We start from the raw sequence: 21,467 nt of genomic DNA on the forward strand, positions 1-21,467 counted from the left end.
ATGAGTGAATGGCCTTTTTATCACGGGGCTGGCACTGACCCTTTTATCTCACTTCCTCTCTGCTTCACTCCTTCTAACCATTTATGTTCCTGTCTGTCTCTCTAGGTGCAAACACTTCAACTTGCTACAACCAACCCAGGTTTAAATCCCTTGGCCTAGGGTCTGTGTCATTTCAGCCACCCTACACACCCCGTCCCTCCTATCCCAGTCAACTCCTCCTGCCGTTGGTCCAATGACAGTGTACTCTTGGTCCAAGCCTGCCAAACTTCTCACTCTTCCCTAGACACATCCCGGACGTTCATACACCAAGTCTTTTTTTTTTTTTTTAATTTTTAAAGATTTTATTTCTTTATTTGACAGAGAGAGAGAAAGAGTGAGATCACAAGGAGGCAGAAAGGCAGGCAGAGAGAGAGGGGGAAGCAGGCTCCCCGCCGAGCAGAGAGAGCCCAAAGCTAGGCTTGATCCCAGGACCCTGAGATCATGAGCTGAGCCAAAGGCAGCGGCTTAACCCACTGAGCCACCCAGGCTCCCCTCACACCCCAAGTCTCTGCACATGGTCTCCCTTTGGCCCAGAACACGGCATCTCTTCCATCCCTGGTGAACCTCTGCTGCTCCTTCAAGCCCCACCCCAGAAGCCACTGACTCTGTAGCTTCGTCCTGACCCCTCCCAAAGGTTGCCTGGTGGTTCCAGTGATTCCAAAATGTCTCATGTCGCATCTCCTCCCTGGAGGGAGAGCCTCACCATGGCTGGAAGTGAGGTGCTGGGCATCCCTGGGTCTCTCCAGGATGGAGGAATGGGCCATCAAGTTGGTGGTGGGAATGGCTGTCGGTTGGAGGAGTTGCATCTCAGCCCCTCTGGAGCTGGCCTTGGTGGCTAATACAAGTTTGTTAGAGTTGGCAAGGCTGGAGGAGGGGAAGGCAGCAGGCATTTGGGGACATTAGGTGAAGTCTTGTGGCCCTGGCAGAAAGGAGGCCTCACATCACTCGGGATACATATGTTTCTGCACTTGGGGGATTGTTTAGACCCGTGTGTGTGTGTGTCTGTGTGTGTGTGTGTGTGTGTTTGAGTGAAGATGTGTAAGTGTTCAGGTAAGTGGGCAAGGGCACCCAGGCAGTGAGGTACTACTCTCCTCAGCCCTGTGAGTACCCCCAGTACCCCCAAAGCTGCCATCAGTGTTGGGTAAAGAGATCAAACACACACCATCTTCACCTCCAGAGGCTGAAGTTGCAGAGACCCTGGGAGATGGACTTGAAATCAGTGGGGCTGCTCCCTCATCTGTTCCCTGGCCTCCTGTCCCTGTCCCACCCCACCCTCCTTCCTGCCTTTTCTGGGTTCCCGGCTGCCACAACACCTTCCACAGAGCCCACTCCCCCTGCCCCAGGGGCTCCACCAGGCCAGGCCCAGTGCCCCTGCCCAGGACTAGCAACTGGCCCTCAGTGGAATCACCTGAGAGGTAAGGCCTGGGGATCCTGTTTTTACAGACAAGGAAGTAAACTCTGAGGACTGTCAGGCAGAGATCCCCCGAGTAAGTAGTAACTGGAAGGAATTTCAGCCCGGACTCTTGTGTCTGAGGGCCACGTTCTGGCCCCCGGCGCCCCGCCTCGGCCCGCGGGGTTCTGGGCTCCGGCCTTGGGTCCCCCGCTTCCCGCCCACGGTCACAGCCGTCCTGGTCAGACAAAGATCGATGCGTCAATGTCCCAACGCCGGAGTTAACCACCGACCGGTGCGAACGTCGCGGGCGCCCAGGAAGCTTCGGGAGTCCCTACCCGGCGAGGGCAGAACCCGAACGCTGGGATTCGGGGTCTACCTAAGCGGTGTGCCTCCTGCGTGGGGCCCCTCAGCCCCTGCCAAAGAGAGGCGGTGGGCGCGCTCTCGGAACCCCCAGCACTCATCCCCACGTCGTGGGGTGCTCGCGGGGTACTCGGACCTCCCACCCCCCCCCCCCGACCCGGGTGCGCGCGTCGCGCCTCGGCCCCTCCCCCATGCGGGGGGAAGGGGAAGGGGAGGGAGCAGATGGCAGCAATTACGGCTCGGACCCTCCCCCGCCCGTAGCCCGAGGCCGGAAGACCGGCTGCGTGCGCTTTCCCGGGTGGGAGGGGCGGCGGCCGCGGCCAGCTAGCGGGCAGAGGCGGGGCGGGGGCGCCGGCCCGGGAGGGGACTTCCTTCCCCCGGGAACAGGGCTGGGAGATTCCCGCAGGAAAGGCGAAGCCCCACCTTCCCGTTCCGGGCCCCAGAGTGTTTTCAGGCCCGTGTCCCAACAAGCCCAGCGCCTGCCTGTCTCAGAGCTTCGAGGATTTTCAGGTTGGGCCGGTGGTCCAGGCTGGGGAGAGCGGAGTTGTCCGGTTGTGCAGGTTGCGACCTAAACAAGGGCTGGGTGAAGGGGTTACAAGGGGTCTGAAGTCCAAGTCTTGTGCTTTGGCAGGGGCTGTTTTTTCTGGAGGGAAAGCAAGGAGCACCTTTTCCCACAAAGAGCCCGAATGAGCAAGTCTGGACTGCCCCTGATTGAAGGCTGAGTAGATCCAGGAGAGCAAATGGCTAAAATTGGCTTCTGTACCTCAGGGGCATGGCCAGAGTGAGCAGGAGGACTCTCATGGCTCAGGACAGAGACAGTTCTACTAATTGAGCTTCCCGGGTTCCTTCCTCCTGAAATCTACTCCCATCCTAATCCTGTTGTCCAATCCACTAGCAAAGTTTCTCCCTTCTATCTCTAAGATATCTTGGATCAGCCCCTGTTCCCCAACCCCCTCCAGCGTCCAAGCCCCTCTTCCGTCCTTGTACAACTGCAAAGGTTCCTGTTTGCTCTCCTGGATTCTGGATAATCAATTCACACAGCTTCCATGGGGACTATTAAAAATACCAATCAGGGAAACACACACACACACACACACACACACACAAACAAAAAACAAAAAACAAAAACACCAAAATGAGAACATGTCAGTCCCTGTTTAAAACTTTGCATGGCTTCTCCTGGAGGAAGGCCCCATTTTCTTACCCTGGCCCCTGCCTGTGCTGACCTCTCCTAGATCATTCTCCCTTCTGTCCAGATGCCACTCCCACTGGCTGCCTTTCTGTTCCTTGAACTTGTCAGTTTTTCCCACCTCCAGTTTTGGTCTTGCCATTCCCTTTGCCTCGAACACTCTGCCTGGATCCTTCCTAGGGATGTCACCTCCCCATCAGTCCTAACCCCAATACTACAACAGCCTCACACCCAATTGCCTATCTACTGTGTCACTTAACCATGTCTATTTCTTCAGGACTTAAAGGCTTTCTGTAATTATCATCTTTATTCACTTTAGTTTGTGGTCTGTTTCACTTCCCAGGATGCCAGCTTGATGAATGCGGGTGTCTTTCTTGTTCTCTGCTAGCACAATGCCTGGCACAGACCTAGGAGGTGCTCAACATACCTCATGCAGTTAAGGAATGTGGGAGTCCCTGGGGAGTAAATTTGCTACTTGTCTATGTGATCACTTTTAAGGGGGCCATTTTCAGGGAGAAGCCAGCTGCAAACCCCTGTATTCACCTCTGTTTCACCCAAATGTCTCATGTATGGGCAGGCCTGTGGTTTCCAGTATCCATAAACTTAGCAGCCAAGACTAAACTGAGCATGTGCCACGTGCCAGGCGGTACTCTGAGAGCTTTACTTGGCTTAACGGATTTAATTTGTACAATGAAATAGGTCCTAATATCTTCAGTTTATAAGCAGAGACATACGAGGAAACACACAAGAATGTGTGGTCATTCAGCAAACAATTGCAGGCATCATAAGCACTGAGTTGATTATCGATGGACAACAGATGGGTGAACTGAGTAGGTATAGAGGTGAGCCCATTGCGGGAAGGTGGCCCAGATCATGACAGAACATTAGGGAAGACCAGCATGGGAGGTGGGGGTGGGGGACACAGGGCTAGTTTGGGCAAGTGGGTTGAAGAGGAAGTCTAGGACCACAGCACGTGCTCCTGCCCTGGATCCCCATGGCCGGCAAGGGTGCAGCGGTGGTGCAGAAGTGAGGGCCCGAGTCCAGTATTCTGCCACCCTCCAGGGGGTGATCTTGGGCAACCACTTGCCTGCTTGGGGCCACAGTAGCAGAATGCTTGGGAAGGCTTATATAACACCTTGCTGCCTGAGCTGTCACTGGGATTAAATTTTAAAATGCTCATGAAAACGATTCATCAGCTGCACCAGGCTGCTGAAGGAAGGGAGTAGGGAAAGGGTGCTGGCTGCTGGCCTGAGAAGCTGGGCATAGAGCCATACTCGGGCTCCTCTCGAGTCAGTCCCCTGCTGTGTGCCCCTTCAGGGTGGACCAGGTCTACCAGTTGTTCTCTGTATGTGGGCCGGCTAGGAGTTTGTACTCAATGGGTGTTTGTTGGGTGAACGCCTGAGTGAGGGAAAGGCCAGGGGAAGGGTAAGAGAGGGAAAATAAATGCATGAGTGAAAGATGGAGAGAATGAAGAAGAGAATGAAGAAGAGACTCGAGACTCCCTCCGCCTCTGAGCCTCAGTTTCTTCATCTGTAAAAGACAGTGGTAAGGCTTGGCCCACCTTTCTATTGGGCCTCTAGTGCGGATAGGAGGAGCCCTGGCAGGTCCATAGAGGATGCCCCTTCCTTTCGATGCTAGGCTGAGATGACCGCTGCTCCCCTCCCCCACATCCCTGTCCCCCGGAATTTATAGATTCCTCATTGTCCTGCACAAAGGCCCTCTTGGGGAGGAGGCGGGGTGGTGAGGAGACTGGGGAATTAGAAAGTCAGAGGCTGAGTAACAGCCAACCACACCCAAGACCCCATAAATCTTCCTGGGCTCCCTGGAAGGTGGATTTGCTGCGCCCTCCCCCAGAGCGGCTTGCAGCTCGGGAAGCATCACCAACAGCACCACAGTAAAGGTGTGGAGGCCCAAAGATAGGACCCTAACTCTGGGGGTGGGGTGGATCCTATTGTTTTATCCCTGTGACATCAGAAGTTCCTTCCTCCCATCCCGCTCCATTCCCTTGCACATCCCTGTTGAGTCTAGTCCACTGCTGTTGGGATTGAGCAGAAAAAGTAGCTTTCTGGGGGGTATGCTGAGTTCCTTGGCGAGGGGTGCCTGGAGGTCCAGACTCCCGGGAAAGCTGCCGCCTCCCCCACTCTGGCCTCTCTGGGAGAGGAGGACTGGCAGATGGTGCAGTGTTAACAGATGACAAGAAAACAGAATTACTCAGCTGCTCTGTCCCTCATGTTCGAGGAAGGGGATGGCCTTCGAACTGGAAAGAGACAATGGTGTCAATTGGGAGGGCTGGGGAGGAGGGGGAGGGAGAGGAGCTGTGGGGCATGGTGGGATGGGGGAACTTGCAAACCAGCACATGGAAGACCAGCTTGGGGTCTCATCTTGGCCACTCATGGGTTGGGGAATCTCAAGCAAGTCAAACCCCTCAGAATCTGCGTGGCCTTCTCTATAAAACAGGTCGACAAAAAACCCTCCCTTACCTTCTCACTGGCTTTTATGAAGAGAAGGTGGGTTTTTCTCTTTATAAAACAGGCTTTACAACTTGTGATGGTGTCAACATGTGAGAGGTTACTTACCAGCTCTAAGTGCCAGCCCCTTAGGTGTTTGTAGAATCATTTTTAAAACTTTTTTTTCCCTTGGGCGCCTGGGTGACTCAATGGGTTACGCCTCTGCCTTGGGCTCAGGTCCAGGGATGGAGTCCTGCATCCTGCTCTCTCCTCAGCAGGGAGCCTGCTTCTTCCTCTCTTTCTGCCTACCTCTCTGCCTAATTGTGATCTCTCTCTGTGTGTCAAATAAATAAATAAAATCTTAAAAAAAAAAAAACCACCTTTTTTTTTCCTTACAACAAAATAGAATAGAATAGGAAATATCACATGCATCACTTGTTATGTAAACTTTTGCTTTTACTTCTGGGGATGTTCTTATGGTCCCTGAGGTTGAGGTAAATGTATTTTACTGGGCGTGATGGTCAAAAATTTTGAAGTATTCCAAGGAGAAGTTTCTTTCCTGGTATCTCCAGACTGGAAAGGCTGGTGGATGGAAACTAACAACAAGAAATGCACCAGGAGAAATATACATGTAATGGCCTTGGACTATGGAACCCCAGGGTGGGGAGACCTGGCTCTGAGTAGCTCAGTGTAACTAAGATTGGGGGAGGCTGGGGTGCTTACTTAGAACTCACCAGACTGCTGTCTTGGTGGGTAACAAGAATCTCTTTGCTTTATAGGATGCCTTGGGCCCGAATCATGAGAACACTGTCCCTGAACACCTATTAGTCTATGCTCACTGTTCCCTCCACATGGCCCTGAGCTGAGCAAAAGAGAGCAGCTGGTCAGTAAGAACCTTGAACTCCTGTCCTTGGGCCCTTCCCCCCAACAAATCCACTAAGAGTGCAACAGGTATGATGTAGTAGTAGTAGTCAGGACCCTCCTGCCTGAACTTCACCCATGACCCTCATCCCTACCTCCACCCCAGGGGCCATAGTCCAGTGGGGGGTGAACTGGCAGAGGGGGCCCTAAATCAATCCCAGACTTCCCTGGATGGCATTGAGTTACGAGCTATGGGTTTTGTGATGTAGATCATGGTAGGGGAGGAGGGGGCATGACCTATGGCAGGTCACCAGGGACCCCCAGAAGGGGCCAGAGCCGGGGTCAGAGGTCACCTCCTCCATTCTCCATCCCACCATGTTGGGTCCCATCCCATGTCTAGTTCATAGGCGGGGGTGGGCTCTTTCCCCACTGACTGCTGGCCCCAGCTGTACCTGCCACCAGGCCTGTAGGGAATAGGGGGCTTGTGCTCGAAAAAGATCCTGGACGAAGGGCAGAGGTTGAGATGACAGTACATTTTGTTCCCTAAAGGAGATTGGTCTCTGCTCCAAATTTGACTCAAGAATTTGCTGAGCTCTTTCACTGTAGATTTGTCATTGCACTTTCCTCAATTCTCCCCCTTCCCTTCTGATTGAGTTCCACAAGTCAAGACTCCTGCAAACCCAGACCAAAGCATTAGATGGCTGGAGATACAGCGTGACAGTCAGAGACAAGATAGGGAGAGAGAGAGAGAGAGAGAGAATTGCCCCCAGACAATGTATGTTATCAGGGCTTAAGCAAGATTGTTAGGGGGATAGATAGATGGAAAGGTCCAGACAGTGAGACGAGAAAGATCAAAACTGAAAAGATGGAGAAGAGGTGAAGTCAGGCAGACGGAAAGAAGACAGATCGACAGAAGCAGCGAAGAGATGGAGATTGAAGGGCAAGAAAAGAGCATTCTGGTGCACTCCTATCAGAGCCCAGCAGCTAAGAGATCAAAAGGGGGATAACCATCACTGTTAATCCTTAAGACTGCCACACTGAGACTCTGGAAGGCCCTGACTGAAATGTACCCATAATACCCAGGAGGTGATCTGTTATTTTACACATTAACTAGCAACCTCCAGTCCCCCTCTGCCACAATCATCCCTATCAGCAAAGACATACACAGGGAGGGTCAAGACCCAGCCTGGACAAGGGGGTGGGGTGGGAAGAAACAAGCATACAGTCTGCCTGAGGACAGAGGCTTGGACAGGGCACTGGGGAACTGAGCATTGCTACAGGTGGAAGTAGAAGAAACCTTACAACCTTCTGGGTACACAATCAGGTCGACCAAAGCTGATCCACAAAAATAATTCCCCTATAATTCTATCATGCTTTGGGATCAAAAATGGACCCGGTCACCCTCCTCCTGTGTACCCGCCCTGCCAAGACCTTGCCCCTGCATCCAACCCCACAACCCTCTGCTTTAGCCTTCACGTGGGTGGGGATGCTCTCCCAATTCCTGCCCAGGGCTGCCACCTGCTGGCAGAGAGTGGCCTTGCAGCACAGGACCCTTGCTAAGGCTGAAGGTGGTCAAGGCTTGGAGGAAGATCATTTGAAAAGCAAAATGTGAAATTCCCTTTTACCTAGTCAGATGTCCTTGGGGCCTCTCAGCACAGATTAAAGTCTCCTCTCCTATCCTTCTACAGTCGTTGCTGAATGGTACTGGGTGGGCGGGGCGGGGGGGGGCTCTTCAGGCCAGAGGAGAAACTCTCAGGGGACTTCCCGTTCCCTGAGTGGCCAACGTTGTGCAGATGCAGGAGACAAAGATGACCAAGGTGAGGGAAACAGCCAAGAACAAGATTAATGGTAACTCACATGAAGAGTTAAAATATGTGCCTGACACAAGCCCAAGCAGGTTTGAACAAATGATTGAGTGAAGTTCAGAGGTACACTGAGACATGATGAACTCTGTGTACAGGAGAGTTTGAGGGGCACGGGGGGTGTCTGGCTGGCTCAGTCAGTAGAGTGGGCAACTCTTGATCTGGAGGTCATGAGTTCGAGCCTCATGTTGGGCAAAAGCCTCCCCAAAATACAAATACACACACACACACACACACACACACATACATATGTATGTATATATTCTTTCTTTTCCTTTTGACATGAAGTAGTAATTATCTTGGTGGATAAACATCATACAACTTTAAAAAGCAAAACATGAAGGTCCCCTTTCACCTCATTCCTATTCTCCTCCCCTAAATTAACAACCGGCAATGCTTTCATAGAGGTCACTCTTTTATTTATTTATTTTTTAAGATTATATTTATTTATTTGTCAGATAGCACAAGCAGAGGGAGAAGCAGGCTCCCCACTGAGCAGGGACCCTGACGTGGGACTTGATCCCAGGACCCTGGGATCATGACCTGAGCCGAAGGCAGAGGCTTAACCAACTGAGCCATCCAGGCGTCCCAAATACAGGTCATTCTTTACAAAAGTCCTCAGACTTGGCTACATGTTCGAATCACATGGGGGAGATGTAAAATTTTGTATTTTAATTAAAAAAAAATTTTTTTTAAGTAATCTCTACACCCAATGTGGGGCTCAAACTCACAACCCTAAGATCAAGAGTCACACACTCTACCAACTGAGCCAGCCAGCTGCCCCTACTATTTTTTGTTTTGTTTTGTTTTATTATTTTTAAAGACTGATTGATTGATTAGAGAGAGAGAGAGACAGCTGAGCAAGGGGCAGAGGGAGAGAGAATCCAGAAGCAGATTCCCTGCTGAGTGGGGAGCTGGGCTTTGGGACTCCATTCCAGGACGTTGAGATCCTGACCCAAGTAGAAACCAAGAGTCAGCCACTCAACCAACTGAGCCAGCCAGGTGCCCCTACTATTTTGTTTGTTTTGTTGGTTTTGTTTTAAAGACTTATTTGAGAGAGAGAGTGCACGTGTACTCACCCGCACAAGCACGGAGGGGGGGCAGAGGGAGAGAATCCAAAGCAGACTCCCCACTGAGGGCCCCACGAGATCAAGACCTGAGCTAACACAAGTCAGATGCTTAACCAACTGAACTACACAGGTGACCCACTACTATTTTTTCTTTTATGATTAGGTGATTACATGGGGCAGCCAATGTTGACAACTATTGTTCCAGTCCTTTCTATGCATTTACATCCATGTAAGTGAGCCAGTCTCTCACACGCACATGCGCACACACAGACACATTCTCTCTCTGTCTGTCTGTCTGTCTCTCTCTATATATATGGCTTTTTTTCTCTTCATTAACATGTCTCAGAGATATTTTCCAAGCAGTCCATATGGATCTATCTTATTATTTTTTAATGGAGGCATAATTTTGTGCATAGTTTTTTTCAAGTCCTTTCTCTGTTGATGAACATATATTTTTTTTTTTTAAAGATTTTATTTGTTTATTTGACAGACAGAGATTACAAGTAGACAGAGAGGCAGGCAGAGAGAGAGAGAGGGAAGCAGGCTCCCTGCTGAGCAGAGAGCCGGATGCGGGACTCGATCCCAGGACCCTGGGATCATGACCTGAGCCGAAGGCAGCGGCTTAACCCACTGAGCCACCCAGGCGCCCCGATGAACATATTTTTTAAAGATTTTATTTATTTATTTGACAGACAGAGATCTCAAGTAGGCAGAGAGGCAGGCAGAGAGAGAGGAGGAAGCAGGCTCCCCCCAGAGCAAAGAGCCCAATTTTGGACCCTGGGATCACGACCTGAGCCGAAGGCAGAGACTTTAACCCACTGAGCCACCCAGGTGCCCTATTGATGAACATTTAAGTTATTTCTAAATTTCTTTTTTACAATTACAAATAATGCTGCAAAGTATATACAGTATATCTTTGTTCACATATACAAGTACTGTTTAGGGAAAGATTTCTAAAAGCAGAATTTTGGGGTTCATGTGTATGTACATTTGTTATTTTGATAGATACTGTCAAAATGCTTTCCAAAAATACTTCACTAATTTACATTTCCCCAACAGTGTAAGCACTTAATATAATTAATGTTTAATTTTTGCTAAGTTGATGGGCCAAAAATGTCTCATTATTGTTTTAATTTGCCTTTTCCTGCTTACTGTGAGATTAAGCATCTTTTCATATGTTTATTGGCCATTTGTATTTCTTCTATGAATTAATTACTATGTCTTTCCCCAAATTACTATTAGTTTATTTAATTAATTAAGATTAGAGGAAATTCTGTTTCCAATAACATGACTGCCTGGACTCTGGACTGATATTTCTGAGTTAAACAGTAAAACTGCTAGTTAAAATAACAAATACAAATTATTTTTAAAGAGCTGGCCAGATAACAAGAATTGATTTGTGGGGGTGCCTGGGTAGCTCAGTCAGTTGAGTGTCTGATTCTTTGTTTCTGCTCCAGTGGTGATCTCAGGGTTGTGGGATCAGGCTTTATGCCCAGTGAATTTGAGTTTTTCTCTCCCTCTCCCTCTGTTCCCTCCAATACTTCCCCTTGTACATGCCTGCATTCTCTCACTCTCTCTAAAGTAAATAAATAAATCTTTCTTTAAAAAAGAATTTATTAGGTCAAAATCTAAGGTAGGGCAGGATCTCAGACAAGAAAAGAAATCAAGGAATCTGCTTTAGTTTGAAAATATTTGTTGAATCAGGCAAACTTGAGCTTCAATTTCGTCTTTTTTTTTTTTCTTTAAGATTTTATTTATTTATTTGACAGATATCACAAGTAGGCAGAGAGGCAGGCATAGAGAGAGGAAGGGAAGCAGGCTCCCCGCTGAGCAGAGAGCCCAATGCAGGGCTCGACCCCAGGACCCTGGGATCATGACCTGAGCCAAAGGCAGAGGCCTTTCCCACTGAGCCACCCAGGCACCCCTCCACAGTCTTTTCTCTCACAGAACCAAAGCGAATTTAATAGATTTCCAAATTTTCCAACATCGATAAAGAACAACAATTTATAGGTCCAAAAGCAGGATAAATAAAAAAACCAAAGAAAGGTAAATAATTAGAAATCTATACCTACCCATAAGAGTAAAATTTATTATTTTTTAAATTTATTTTTTTACATTTTTATTTCCTTATTTTTAAAGAGTAGAACCAGGCCACCAGGTGGTTCAGTAGTTTAGTGTCTGCCTTCGGCTCAGGTCATGATCCCAGGGTCCTGGGATGGAGCCCCGCATCAGGCTTTCTACTCAGTGGGGATCCTGCTTCTCCCTCTCCCATTCCCCCTGCTTGTGCTCTCTCCCTGTCAAATAAATAAATAAAACCTTTAAAAAGAAAGAAAGAAAGAAAAATACTTAGAATATCACAAAGAAAAGATTTTAAAGGCAGCAAGAAGGGCACCTGAGTGGCTCAGTCAGCTGAATGTCTGCCTTCGGCTCAGGTTGTGATCCCAGGGTCCAGGGATCACTGCTCAGTGGGGAGCCTGCTTCTCCCTCTTCTGCATTTCTTCCTGCTTGTGCCCTGTCTTTCTCTCTGTCAAATAAATTAGTAAAATATTTTTTTTTTTAAGATTTTATTTACTTATTTGACACAGAGTGAGAGAGCACAAGCAGGGGGAGAAGCAGGCTCCCTGCTGAGCAAGGAGCCCTGATGTAGGTAGGACTCGATCCCAGGACTCCCGGGATCATGACCTGAGCCTAAGGCAAATGCTTAACTGACAGAGCCACCCAGGTGTCCCATAGGAAGTTCTTAAACAAGACCCAAAGGCACAAAGCATAAAGAGAAATCTTAATGAATTTAACCACATCAAAATTCCGGATTTTTTAAAAAAGATTTTATTTATTTATTTGAGAGAGAGAGGAAGGAAGCACGAGCAGGGGGAGGGGCAGAGGGCAAAGCAGGCTCTCCACTGAGCAAGGAGCCCACTGCTTCGGGCCTCCATCCCAGAACCCAGGGGTCATGACCTGAGCCAAAGCCAGACACTTAACCAACAGAGCCACCCAGGTGTACCCAAAGCCAGGATTTCTTTCAGTGAAGCTCACCACAGATAAAGCTAACAAAAATATACATAGTACAGTTGCAACGTCTAAAACCCATTTGAAGGGCACCTGGGTGGCTCAGTCGTTAAGCGTCTGCCTTCAGTTCAGGTCATGATCCCAGGGTCCTGGGATCGAGCTTCACATCGGGCTCCCCGCTCAGCAGGAAGCCTACTTCTCCCTCTCCCACTCCCCCTGCTTATGTTCCCTCTCTCGCTGTGTCTCTGTCAAATAAATAAATAAAATCTAAAAAAAAAGGAGAAAAAAAAATCTGATGTATGCGTACAATGGAACTTTATGTAGCAGGAAGAGGAGGGGAGAAAGAAAGAAAGATAAAGGATATGCCCCTATGTCATTTATCAAGAGAGCAACGATTTTCCCAGGAGCCTTACCTATTAGACTACCGATTGCATTTCACTGGCCAAAACTGTGTTCCTCCACCAGACACGGTCATACTTAACTAAAACGTGACTAGAGAGAAGGGGGTCACAGATAGGGGTTGTGTCCTCTAATTAGTGATGTCTAACACATAATCTGGTAGATTTCTTCTAATTGTTGAAAGAATTACATAGCATGCATTCATCACATTTTACCGTGATGGCTAGAGGGACAGTAGCCATCTTGTGGACATGAGGAAAAGTCAAGAGGCTCCCAGAGAAGGCCCTGCCATCATCAGTTTATATCAACAACAGCTTATCCCTGAACTTCTTAATCTTGTGTGAAGAATAAACCCCTATTTGGTTAAGCCACTTGTGGCCGTTAGGGCTCAACAGTAGGCAACAGAAATAGATGTGGCCAGTTTAGATGTAAAGGAATAGAGAAACAGGTTCTAGGTTCAGAAACAACTCCCAGCTTTGAGAAGCACATGACTTCTGCCTGTGATTGGGAAGCAACAGTCATTACTAGAGGAAGCTGATGAATCAGGAAGCTCCTCACCAGAGCCCCACTGCATCTGTCCTGCTCTGTGACAGTAAAACACATGTCCCGTGGTATTTAGCTCTGTTCCAGATTTATGTCTTGCACAAGAGCAGAACCTAAATCACGGATTCCTGGCTCAAGGGAATCGAGGAAGTGTCGTTTTGGTTTTCCAGCTTCTGTAGTTCAGAAGAAACATGAAAAGGAGTTTTGGATCAATGTTGGCAGCCACCAAACCAAGGAGATCCGCTTTCGGTTACTTAAACCAAAGACACTCCCCACAGATACACTTCATAGAAAGTAATGAGGAGCCATCTCCAAAAAAGCATGGTGTGAAAAAAACAAACAAACAAACCAGAATGAGGTCTGTCACACAGTTCTAGGGTGCAGGTTAAAACATACATAAACCACATAGAGGAGGGGAGGAAAAAATAAAATAAGACTGAAATCAGAGAGGGAGACAAACCATAAGAAACTCTTAACTCTAGGGAACAAATTGACGGTTGCTGGTGGGGAGGTAGAGGGGAGGAAGTGATGACTAACTGGGTTATGGACATTGGGAAGGGCACTTCACGTAATGAGCACTGGGTGTTGTGTGTAGAGGGTGAATCACTAAACTCTACCTCTGAAACTAATTTAAAAAACATACATAAACCAATACTACCTTTTTAAAAAAAAAAGATTTTATTTATTTGACAGAGAGAGAAATCACAAGTAGGCAAAGAGGCAGGCAGAGAGAGAGGGGGAAGCAGGTTCCCTGCTGAGCAGAGAGCTCCATGTGGGGCTCGATCCCAGAACCCCCAGACCATGACCCAAGCAGAAGGCAGAGGCTTAACTCACGGAGGCACCCAGGCGCCCCAATAAAATACCTTTTTAAATGCAGTTTACATTTTCAAGAATATATACATGCCAATTGATAAAGGGAAAGCAGGAGCATAATAGGCTATGGGGGATCTGTGAAGAAAGAGATAAATAAAGTAAAATAAAAAAGTTCTCGTACGGGCTGATGGTGGGAGTGATATAAACAGATGACCACGGTTGGCTCCGTTTTCTACACCTGAGGTCCAAAACTGACCCATTACATTTAATATTTAGTTTTAATTTACTTTAAAGAATGGTTCAAAAATTATTAATACATAATTGTAAATAATGTAATTCAATTATTGTAATTTTTTAAAAGACTTTATTTATTTGACAGAGAGAGATGACAGTAGACAGAGAGGCAGGCAGAGAGAGAGAGAGAGAGAGAAGCAGGTTCCCTGCTGAGCAGAGAGCCAGCGGCTTAACCCACTGAGCCACCCAGGCGCCCCCAATTATTGTAGTTTTAATGCAATCTAAATATTCCATACTGAATTTACCATATCAAAACTAGTCCATGAAACTTACTATACCATAATTCTGTCCTCCTAATTAGACAATTCTTTATATTTTAATTTCCCCAGAACCTCAAAAAAAAAAAAAAAAAAAAAGGCCAGGTAACCTCCAGAGCTCCACCTCCCCCAGTTCTAGCCCCTGTTCATCGCGATGTCTGCACTCGAACCCTCTCCTTCCACCACTCCAGCTCCGCGGAAGGGAAAGAGACTTCAGGCTTACGCGGCTGGGTAGGGACCCCTCACGACCCTCCAGCCTCGGAAAGTTCTGCTACGGGTTCGGGAGGTGGAAGGTGAGCACGTTTTGGCGGGGCGGGGTCTTACCCAGAGCCTCCTCCGCGGGGGAGGAGCCTCCTTGATTGGGCCCCGCCCACTCATGGGCGGGCTCTCTGGCCGGTCCTGGTCTCTGGGAGAGGAGGGCACCCGCCCCTCCCGGTCCCCCCCCCCGCCCCCGCCCCATTCCCGTTCGCTACTGACCCGGCTTGATCCAGCTCAGCTCCGGGGTGTTTGCAGCAGCTCTTTCCCTAAGTCCAGCCATCTGTTACCTGCCTTGTTTCCTGGGGAGAGCGAGTCCTCCTCCCGCTGTTCTGGAGATCCCGCAAGTGTGCCCCCAGGAGCCTGGGGGCTGCTGCGGGCCCCGGCAATGACTGCCTCCTAGGGAGCCTCCACACCTGGGTAAGGTCCCGTGGGAAAGAGAAGACCGCCCCTCTCCTTGACTCTCACTGGGATCCTCACAGCGAACCACTTCTGCCCTCTTAGGGCTCCTGCCCACAGTTTGTCTTCTCCTAAGTTGGGTAGGGTGCTGGGACCCTTCCCTGGCGTACAGGGAGAACTGTTCCCCTCCGTTCTGTGTTACAGGTGCCAGCTGCGTGACGCTGAGGAACGGGCGTTCTTGCCCCCACCCCGCGCTCCAACTGGAAGAGGAAGAGCCGGAGTTGCCCAGGGGTGGGCTGGGCATGTCTGAGTCTTCATCCTGCCCCACCGGCCAGGAGACCCCTGCCCCAGGCTGTAGGCTGGGGGCCTTGTACTGGGGCTGTGTCCGCAATGACCCTGTCCAGCTTCAAGCCACGTTGGATGGTGGGGTCTCCCCAGAAGAAGCCACCGAGGTGGATGGCAACGGGAGGGTGAGCTACCTCAGGTGTTTCCCAGTGCAGCTAGAGCAACCCTGTGTCCTTGCCACAGGACATTTATCCAGTGCCTGGATCCGTGGGAGGAAGGGAGGGGTCGAGGGTAGGTCTAACCAGAGGCTAAACAAGATGGATGTGGGTTTAGAGGGCACAGGGGCTCCAAGGAGATCCTGGAAAAAAGCGCAGGGGCTGAGCTGCTCCTCCCCCAGACAGGTCTCATGGTTGCCTGCTACCGAGGCTTCGAGAGTGTTGTGGCTCTGCTCAGCCGCTGCCCTTTCCTCGATGTGAACCAGCAGGATAAAGAAGGGGACACTGCCCTCATGCTGGCTGCCCAAGCAGGTGAGAGACTGTTAACCTTACCATCCACCAGTTTCCCCCACTTCAGACAGGGTCACAATCCCATACTTTTTGTATTGTGTTCTTCCACCGCAAAGACTGTTGTGTTTGGTGGAGGGTGAGTTTGGGGCTTCATCACCCTCTTTGGGGAGAGCTAAGCTCTGTCCTTGGTACTCTGCAGGCCATGTGCCTCTCGTGAGTCTTCTGCTCAACTATTACCCGGGCCTGGACCTGGAGCGCCGAGACCAGCGGGGGCTAACAGCACTGATGAAGGCTGCTGTGCGGAACCGTTCGGAATGCGTGGCTGCCCTCCTCATGGCAGGTGCATGGGGCCTGGACCAGGATTTGTGACAACCAGTTCCTCCCCAAGCCTTCCAGCCTGAGGCTTAGTCAGCCGTGTAGTTACAGAGAGAAGAGAGGTGGACACGGAGGATCAATCTAGGCCGACTTCCTGGAGGAGGGGAGTGTGCTTGAGTTTCTCAGAATCAACGAAGTCTAGCTATTGATGTCTCTGTTTTTTTTTTTTATATATAAGTTAATATTTTTATTTATTTGACAGAGAGAGATCACAAGTAGGCAGAGAGGCTGGCAGAAAGAGAGAAGCAGGTTCCCCACCGAGCAGAGAGCCCGACATGAGGCTCGATCCCAGGACCCTGGGATCACGACTTGAGCCGAAGGCAGAGGCTTAACCCACTGAGCCACCCAGATGCCCCTTGATGTCTCTGTTTACATTGTGCATGTTGGTCTCAGAAAAGAAAGCTTGGGAGGAAAACCTAGACCAGCTAGAAAAACAAAAAATGCTGATATCTGGAACCAGACTGTTGGGTTCTAGTTTTGGCTCAGCCACTAGCTGAGTGACCCTGGGCAGAAGCCTTCTCTCTCCGGGACTTACCAGTATAAAGAGGGTGTTGGTTTTCTCTGGGATGACTTCTGTCTCTGACAAGCCAGGGTTTCAGGGACACGATGATATGTAGTTGAGGCGTGTGGCTGAGTGGAGTTGTTCACACTGCTCATGAAGTCTTGGGCCTCCACTATTTCTTCAGGTGGGACTACCATCTGTTGGTCACCCTGGGGACCCCTGGCCTCCAACTCTTCCTTTCCCTACCCCATCTGACTGTGTTTGGGATGAGAAGGGAGAAAACTCTGCAACCTCCTTTTACCCCAAAATGACTGTTATCTCCCCAGCCCAGATTAGAGGGGTGTGGTGATGAGAAGAATGAGGAGTGGGGGCCCATAGGACCCCCCTCCACTTGCCCAGCATTTGCCACTCAGGCCTCCCTTGTCCTGGGCGACCTGCCCACCATCTGTTCCTCGGCTCCTTACAGGTTTACAGGGCCCTCCACCAGGTCTCTCTGAAGTCTTTTTTACTCTCTGGACTTCACTGTTTTCTTCTTTAGTCTTTTTTTTTTTTTTTTTAAGGATTTTATTTATTTATTTCGGGGAGAAAGAGCACAAGCAAGGGGAGTGGCAGGGAGGGAAAAGCAGGCTCTCACTGAGCAAGGAGCCCCATACGGGACTTGATCCTTAGACTCTGGTATCATGACCTGAGCTGCCGCCCAGGTACCCCTTCTTCTTTAGTCTTAAACAGGAGATTGGGCTCTGGGGCTGATACTGTCCTGAGACTGTAGCCGGTCACAGCTCCCAGATTCCAGCTGCAGAAGGAGGGGCCTCTGTGGTTTGTAATCCTCCCCAAAATCAGTCCCGGGGCTAAAGAATCTGCCCTTCTGCAAGTCACCAGTCCCTGTCCCATCCCATGTCACTCCTGTGCCCCCTCCCAGGTGCTGACCTGACAGCGGTGGATCCTCTTCGGGGCAAGACGGCCCTAGAATGGGCACTGCTGACCGACAGCTTCGACACTGTGCAGAGGATCCGGGCGCTGCTGCGGCGCCCCCACATAGAGCAGCTGAGCCAGCATTACCAGCCCGAGTGGCCAGCCTTGCCTGGGCTCGTGGCTCAGGCCCAGGCCCAAGCCCAGGCTACCCCATCTCTCCTAGAGCGACTGCAGGCCACTTTGAGCCTCCCCTTTGCCCAGTCTCCTCAGGAGGGGGGTGTCCTGGACCACCTCGTGACCATCACCACCAGCCTGGCCAGTCCCTTCCTCACCACGGCCTGCCATACCCTGTGCCCTGACCAGCCACCTGCGCTGGGCACCCGAAGCAAGTCTGTGCCAGAGCTGCTAGGCACTGCCCCACCCCCTCCCCCAGCCCCCCACCCCCCCCAGGTAGTCCCTGGCTCCCGGGTCCTCATCCCCTACCAGAGCCGTCAGGGTGTGCTGAGTATGTGCCCTCAGTGGCTACAGCCCAGGGACAGTAGTAGCCCCAGGCCCCCAAACCCCAAGATCCGCCTCTCCAAGGCACCCTCATCTTACACACAGTACAAGCCAGAGCCCAGGCGCAGAGAGAATCAAAGCCTAGCCCTTCCTGTCTGGAGATACCAGGAGCTCAGGATGGAGAGGAAGAGGAGGGAGGAGGAGGAGGGTAGGTGAGCACAGAATTAGAGGAAGATGGATGAGGCCAGGCTGAGAACAGGTGATCAGGTCCCTCCCTAAGGCTCCTTCACCCTCTAGAGCCCTTTCTGCTTTCCCATTGCTCTCTGTACAAATGCTTCTGCGCTCTCCTTGAGAGGTTATTCATACGGCATTGTTTGCAATCATCAGAGTGAAAACAACCTAAGTGTTCATCAACTTAGCTAGGCAACTAGCTAAGTTCCTTATGGGTGTGATCATAGTACATCCATAGGATGTATTCTGCACAGTGGTAAAACAAAGTTAAGGAAGCTTTGTATGTTCTGATATGAAACTGTCTTCGAGATGTATTAAGTGTCAATAATCAAGGGGTGAAACAGCGTGAATGGCGTGCTACTGTTTGTCAAGGGAAAATGTGCACCGAGATAAACTTGATGGATACAAACGTATACTGAGTACCAGGGAGCATTTAACTACTTAGTGAATGAAGGAATGAAGGAGGAAAGGAAAAACCGTTACCTGACGGTGGAGAGAAAAATGCCTGAATAAGATTGGAAAGGCAAGTACAAAAAGGTTTAATTCCTACTTAGCAATAAAACCATCCCTTTTTTGTTCTGCCAGAGAAAAATAGTTTGCTATTTATCAGTCTTCAGCAGCTTAACCTCTTAACTTTATGTAAGGTCTGGGCCCTAATAAAGAGTAAATAGTATGTCAGACAAAATTACTTTCCCTTGATGACCCATAGGTGGGGTTATTAGCCAATGATCTAAAATTGCTTGAAAAGGCACTTAGTAATTTTTTGTGTGTGTTATTTATAGTTTTTTTCTCACTTTTTTTTTTAGATTTTATTTATTTATTTGACAGACAGAGATCACAAGTAGACAGAGAGAGAGGAAGGGAAGCAGGCTCCCCACTGAGCAGAGCCCGATGTGGGGCTTGATCCCAGGACCCTGGGATCATGACCTGAGCCGAAGGCAGAGGCATTAACCCACTGAGCCACCCAGGCGCCCCACTTTTTTTTTTTTAAAGATTCTATTTTTAAAGTAATCGCCACACCCAAGGTGGGACTCAAACTCATAACCCTGGGATCAAGAGTCACGTGCTCCTCCGACTGAGCCAGGCAGGCGCCCCTGGGTATTTTTTCTTAATGCATTTGCTTATTTGTAATAGTAAAAGCAACCATTTGCAAAGTGCTTACTATATTAATGTGTTTAACACTCCCAATAATCTTGTGAGGGTTTTATCTTTGAGGACACAGGACACTCAGAAGGGAAGGCATTACCTGGGGTCACACAGCTAGAAACTGGTAGAGATCAAGATTGAGAGCCAGCCATCTAGTTGTGGAGGCCAGGCTCTCCACTGGAGCCCTGCTGTCTCACTGGAACCTCACTGGGAAGAAACATGGTCGTTTGCTCAGCAAGATGACTGAGCAACTGACCCAGGGCAGAAGGGAAACTTTTCACTGAATATCTTTTTGAAACTTTTGACTTTTTTAAAAAAGATTTTATTTATTTGACACAGAGAGAGAAATCACAAGTAGCCAGAGAGGCAAGAAGAGAGAGAGGGTGAAGCAGGCTCCCTGCTGAGCAAGCCCTACGCAGTTCTCAATCCCAGGACCCTGAGATTGACTTGAGCCGAAGGCAGATGCTTAACCTGCTGAGCCACCCAGGCAGCCCGACTTTTTTTTTTTTTTTTAAGATTTTATTTATTTGACAGAGAGACACAGAGAGAGGGAACACAAGCAGGGGGAGTGGGAGAGGGAGAAGCAGGCTTCCTGTCAAGCAGAGAGCCTGATGTGGGGCTCAATCCCAGGACCCTGGGATCATGACCTGAGCCGAAGGCAGACGCCCAACAACTGAGCCACCCAGGTGCCCCGAAACTTTAGACTTTTTTAAAAAAGCTTCATTTTTTACAACAGTTTGAGATTTACAGAGGAGTTGTGGCAATGGTGCAGAGTTCCCATACTCCACACTCAGTGACCTCTTGTCAACATGCGTATAATGCGTGCATTACAATTAGTGAACCAATATTAATGCATTATTACTAAAGTCAAAACTTGTTTCAGATTTCCTTAGATTTTCCCTGATGTCCCTTTTTATTTATTTATTTATTTATTTTTAAAGATTTTATTTATTTGACAGAGATCACAAGTAGGCAGAGAGGCAGGCAGAGAGAGAGGGGGAGGCAGGCTCCCTGCTGAGCAGAGAGCCTGATGTGGGGCTCGAACCCAGGACCCTGAGATCATGACCTGAGCTGAAGGCAGTGGCTTTAACCCGCTGGGCCACCCAGGCACCCCTGATGTCCCTTTTCTGTCCAGAATTCCATCCACAATATCATATAACATTTAGTTGTCATGCCTTTGTAGATTCCTCTTGACTGTAATGACTTGTCTAATTTTCCTTGTTTCTGATGACTGTGACGATTTTGAGGAGTACTGATCAGGTGTTTTGTAGAATATTCCTCAACTGGGATTTATTTGATGTTTTTCTCATGATGAGACTGGGGTTATTGGCTTTCAGGAGGAAGACCACAGAGGTGACATGCCATTCCCATCACATTCCATGAAGGGTACGTGCTGTGAACATCATGGTTGAGGGAACCTCGATCACCTGGCTGAAGTAGGGTTTCTCAGGTTTCTCCCTGTGATGTTTCTCTTCCCCCTTCCTAGATCATGCTCTTTGGAAGGAAGTCATTACATGAAGCCCACAATGAAGAAGTGGGGTGTTACATTCCAACTTCTTGGGGGTGGAGTATCCACATATATTACTCGGAATTGTTCTGCACAGAACATTTTGACTTTTTAGTCATGTATTACTAGATTTTGAAAAATTAAAAAATAAACCTGTTCTTTGAATAGGGAGAGCATGGAGACACACACTGAGGTTAGACCGACTATTTGGGTTAGACGGTGTGTGATTTCTCCAGGGGGTTCTTTATGTTTTGTTTTGTTTCGTTTTTAAGGATTTGTTTATGTATTTGAAATGGAGCACGCGAGCATGAGTCGGGG

At 49.2% G+C, this 21,467-nt stretch overlaps 1 protein-coding gene across 1 annotated transcript; it reads left to right on the forward strand.

Annotated features, from left to right (window-relative positions):
* The first annotated feature begins 15,030 nt into the window (after positions 1 to 15,030).
* On the forward strand, positions 15,031 to 18,493 carry ANKRD33 (ankyrin repeat domain 33). The gene is given in 5 exon segments (XM_059404516.1): positions 15,031 to 15,208; positions 15,392 to 15,657; positions 15,870 to 15,999; positions 16,178 to 16,318; positions 17,775 to 18,493. Coding segments are annotated over 4 exon segments (1,158 nt in total). The 5' UTR covers positions 15,031 to 15,208; positions 15,392 to 15,489.
* The last annotated feature ends 2,974 nt before the right edge of the window (positions 18,494 to 21,467 follow it).

The sequence above is a fragment of the Mustela nigripes genome, chromosome 6 (assembly GCF_022355385.1).
Source record: "Mustela nigripes isolate SB6536 chromosome 6, MUSNIG.SB6536, whole genome shotgun sequence".
NCBI lineage: Eukaryota > Metazoa > Chordata > Mammalia > Carnivora > Mustelidae > Mustela > Mustela nigripes.